The 4787-nt window shown below is 36.3% G+C and overlaps 1 protein-coding gene across 1 annotated transcript; it reads left to right on the top strand.

Moving 5' to 3' along the window:
* Positions 1–1710: 1710 nt before the first annotated feature.
* LOC136224650 (ATP-dependent Clp protease proteolytic subunit 2, mitochondrial) lies at positions 1711–3807 on the top strand. The gene is made up of 2 exons (XM_066013043.1): positions 1711–2194; positions 3163–3807. Exons 1-2 carry the CDS (start codon positions 1762–1764, stop codon positions 3579–3581), a joined length of 852 nt encoding a protein of 283 aa, XP_065869115.1. The 5' UTR covers positions 1711–1761; the 3' UTR covers positions 3582–3807.
* Positions 3808–4787: the final 980 nt, after the last annotated feature.

Genomic DNA, 4787 nt, shown 5'->3' with positions numbered 1-4787 from the left:
GAAACTATTAAGGTTATCCTTGTCAGGGTAATCAAGTCAAGCTGTATCCCGTAAAAATGCAATAACGGGAGAGAAAACCGATTTTTTCTATCTCATCGGGAGAGAACCCGATTCTTCTTCACTCCTGTTTCTAATTCCGTTTTCTCTTCTCGTACAAAATTGATAATCCTAACAGGAAGATTCGTGCTGCCATTTTTTAAAATCATTTATCGAGCGGTTAAGGATATTTATTTTTCTCACTCTTATTTTGGAAAATAATCCGAAAATAACAGTGGGGAGCAATTGATATAACCACTACCCACGTACTCCATTATCGTCCTAGATAATTGTACCCACGTTCAGCACGATCTTTTACCGATAACTCACAGGTAACTTCCTCCCTTATTCATATAAATAGGTTTAAAGCTGAAGAGGAAAAGGTTGGCTTTTGGAGAGAGAAAAGAATACTATATTTTATGATATCTGACTTAAGCATCGGAGCGTTTGTGGGAAGACCGCTTCCCACACTGTAACAGGTTTAATCCTCAAGGAAGATCAACCTTCGCTAGGGACGATCAACCTTCATCCAGAGACGTTCAACCTTCATCCAGGGACGTTCAACCTTCATCCAGGGACGTTCAACCTTCATCCAGGAGGTTCGATCCTCAAGGAACGACCTTCGTCATCATTCTGATTGGAAGGACCGCCTTCCTTCAGAAGTTCAACGATTGATCTCCCATCTTACAAATTTATTGTTTAGTTCAGGCTACAACAATATTATTATTTTTACATAGTATAATTCATATATTAATTGTATTTATATAATCCTTTATTTAATAAAAAAATAAATAAATACAAAAAATACAAATCCGATTAATCTCCGATTAATCCCCGATTAATTAATAAGGACTTTGTCCGCCCGACTAGCGCCTAGCGTCTTTTACAACCTTGACAGTAGTGTTGAACATACAACTGCAATACTTGTATAGTAGGATATGGATGTAGGTGCGTGTTGATGTAGCTCAATACGGGACTGGACCGATCCGCTCTAGAAAGATTCATGGTGGACGTGTTATTGATCTTTCTAAGTGTAGAACTCTATTATCTCCAAACCTGATTTCATTATAATAAATGACGTGGAATCCCGTTCACTTTGATATACAGTCATGCCTTTAATGCTTATTTAATGACTTTTGATTTACTATATAACCATTAGCATTAAAGACGTTTGTTCAGTTTAATCCTTTGATGTTAATACGATGACGGATCCTAACTCATACGAGTTGAGATGGCGAATCCTTGGATCTTCGTCTTTCTTGCTGTATCTCTCTCTATGACGTGTCCTTGCTCCAGCACACGTGGCTGGTTAGTTCCTCATTTCCTTGTACATTATTACACTTCTCCCCCATGAATAATATTCACATGTTATCTAACATATATATATATATATTTATTTATTTATAGTTGTTGAACATATCCTTATAAACAAAACATTTTTGGTAATTTTGCCATAAAACAATTAGTTAGAAATTGTAAAAGTTTTAATTGTGAGTGAATCGACTTAAGGTACCTTCTATGTTTTGTTATTGACAAAGTAAGTTTTACTTTGTTTTTTTTTTTTTACCATTGGATGAAAAAAGGTGAGTGTAAAATGGGGAGTATTTTTCCAGCAATTTGTAATATTGGTTTGAATTTGGATGTTGAAATTAAATAAATTGTACCCTAAAATCAGATGAGAGTTATTGTTCACTTTGTGAAGAACATAACATTTACAAAATCCCTATGCCATTCTCAATCAACGGCAGCTACCATCTTCAACTTAACCCGCTAATCCCCAAATTCCCTCGAAATTCAATTTCTCCTAATCTTCGTCCGCCTCCACCCACTCTCGCCATGATCATGAGCATGAGTAGCCTCTTCTCCAGCGCCAAACTCGTCGCCACCAGGACCAACATTTCTCTCTGGTCCAACTCTCCGGCGAGGAACATTCGCGCTTACAGTCTCATTCCGATGGTTATAGAGCACTCTTCTCGAGGCGAGAGAGCGTATGATATTTTTTCCAGGCTTCTCAAAGAGCGAATTATTTGCATCAATGGTCCTATTAACGACGATACTGCTCATGTGGTGGTTGCGCAGCTTCTCTTCCTCGAGTCTGAGAACCCTTCCAAGCCTATTCACATGTATCTCAACTCCCCTGGCGGCCAAGTCACTGCTGGTCCAGTAACTATAAACCCTTTTTTCTTTTCTTTTATTTATTTATTTATTTTCGATTTCTATGGGATTTTCTCATTCAGTTCTGTGTCTTTGGAATTTTGTATGTTCTGCTTAGAACCATTTCATGACTGAATTTTTGATGATTGATTGTGTTTCTACGGATGATATTAGGTTGCCAGCTGTTAGCAATTAGGGGTATGATATTGAAGGTTCTAGTAGTTTTCATGATCTAAAACGGGGGACTGGGGCAGGTAGAAGGTATAATTTTGAGGGCAATTGATGGCTCATCTCATTGAATAATTCATCCTTAAAATTTGAGCTGCGTATGATGAAATGTGGTTTGGCAGATGTTGGTCACAAAATTTGCAAGCTTTACATTTTTGCTGCTCAAGTTTCAAAAGATTTTGTTCATTGTTAAATACAGCTAAAAGTTTATTCTTGGCCAGTCAGTAAAATTATATTTTGATTTAGATCGAGATGGATGTCTTAAAATCTATCATATTTAGGGTTCAGACCTTGTAACTTGAATTCCTCAAATACTGCCAGAATAGCATGAAAGTAACTGCTTCGCTAGGGATAAGGTTAAGGTTCTTGAGAGAGCAATTTAACCTCGTTCATTCAAAACAGCGCAATGTCCATCCATAGTAGAAAACCTAGTCCAGTTTTTCTTCTTTTCAAGTATATACTGATGAAAGTTACTTATGAACCAAAATTTCTCAGTGTAGATTTTCTGACGGAATTTCTTTAGAAACTGGCAATTGAGCCAAGGTTTTTACTGTAGATGAACATTGCATCATTTTTAATTATATGGGTAAATTGCTCTCACCAAAAACCTTAGAAGCAAACTTGTACCTTATCCTTCTTTCTTATGACAGTTTCTGTTACCATGTGATATGGTGGATTCATGCCGATAAATTTAGTCATTAACATGATGTTAAGCATTCCTTGATCCATTGTTGTTTTATACAGGTCTTGCAATTTATGACACGATGCAGTATATAAGGTCTCCAATCAATACCATCTGCTTAGGCCAAGCTGCATCTATGGGTTCTCTCCTTTTGGCTGCAGGTTCCAAGGGTGAGAGGAAGTCGCTTCCTAATGCAACAATTATGGTTCACCAGCCATCGGGTGGCTACAGCGGGCAGGCAAAGGATATGACTATTCACACGAAGCAGATTGTTCGTGTTTGGGATTCACTAAATCAGTTATACTCGAAGCATACAGGGCAGCCAGTAGATGTAATCCAGAAGAATATGGATAGAGATTATTTTATGACCCCTGAAGAAGCAAAGGAGTTTGGGATTATTGATGAAGTGATTGATCAAAGACCAATGGCTCTTGTGGCTGATGCTGTTGCTGCTGAAGGCAAAGAAAAAGGTTCAAATTAGGAACTACACAGTAAGTCTTATTAAGAAGGTTTTCTTCTTTTTGAATTTTTGCATTGACCATTTATCTTATCGATCTAATTATTATATTTATTTATGCGGTTAGTACTAAAACATGTTATGATGATTAGTTATACAATGTGGGATGTCATGTTTATTTTTCTTTTGGCGTTTTCCAGTTAAGGAAAGAAAACTGAAATAAATGGTTTCATATTTTTAGAGCATGCAATTTATCTGCCTAGTCATACTGATGTTATCAATTCCTGTGCGTAGAACTATAGTATGAAAGCTTTACATGGCCATTTTGTAGAATTTTATTTTTACAATATGTTGAGTAAAAAATTTCAATTTTATCTCTTTACAAGCAATGTCGAAGTCCGACATGAGGTTTCATTTTCAATTTTCATGCTCATATATTCGGTTCTTTTGTTTCTACTTCTTTCAAATGTTGAATTTCTTTCGCTGCCATGATTTGTTTGCTCGACCATGCTCATCTCTGCCATCCTTTCACGTATTTCTTCTAGCTTTTTAAGAATGAGTATTTTTCTAAATCAATCTTTTAATTATTAACTTTAATAGGCTATTCAGTGAATCATTTTCTTTCTGACACAAATTTGTACCTCAAACAGTCTAATTCTGTTAAAGAAAGGTTTGAGTTTATATATTACCTTTTGTATGTTTCCAAGTCCAAGGATTTTATGGCTTTAGTTATAACTTAATGAGCACTTCTGCTAGTACCCGTGCTCATACTTTAGCTGCCCATAATGTTGTAAGCATTTCAACCTCAGGTGAAAAATACAGCATAAGCAAGGACCTCAATTAGATTGGGGGTAAAAGGTGTCTTTGGTGCTTGAAGGCTATGCTATGCATGTAACCATAGCATACATTGTTTTGCTGTTGTGATGCAAATGGATAAAATTTGGTTTTATCAAATTGTGCTAGATATTGGTGCAATGGCACCAAGGTAGTGATAGTTTTAAAGGAAGATTAAATGCGTGTGGAAGCAATTGCTAAGATAAGTTCTCTAGTTGAGAACTTGAGCTGGTCAGCAATCTTGGGAAGTTACTCGGGGTTTTGATATTCTCTAAGGTTATTAGCTAAAATTAGAATGTTAATGAATTGAAACATGCTTGAGATTGAGAAGTTTTTCTTTGTTCATTGTGTGGGTTTACCGAATTTGAGACACAAGGCAAAACCTCATACTACCAT

Source organism: Euphorbia lathyris, chromosome 3 (assembly GCF_963576675.1).
Source record: "Euphorbia lathyris chromosome 3, ddEupLath1.1, whole genome shotgun sequence".
Classification (NCBI taxonomy): Eukaryota; Viridiplantae; Streptophyta; class Magnoliopsida; order Malpighiales; family Euphorbiaceae; genus Euphorbia; species Euphorbia lathyris.
The sequence above is the reverse complement of the archived record's forward strand: the minus strand, read 5'-3'. Positions and strand labels throughout refer to the sequence as shown.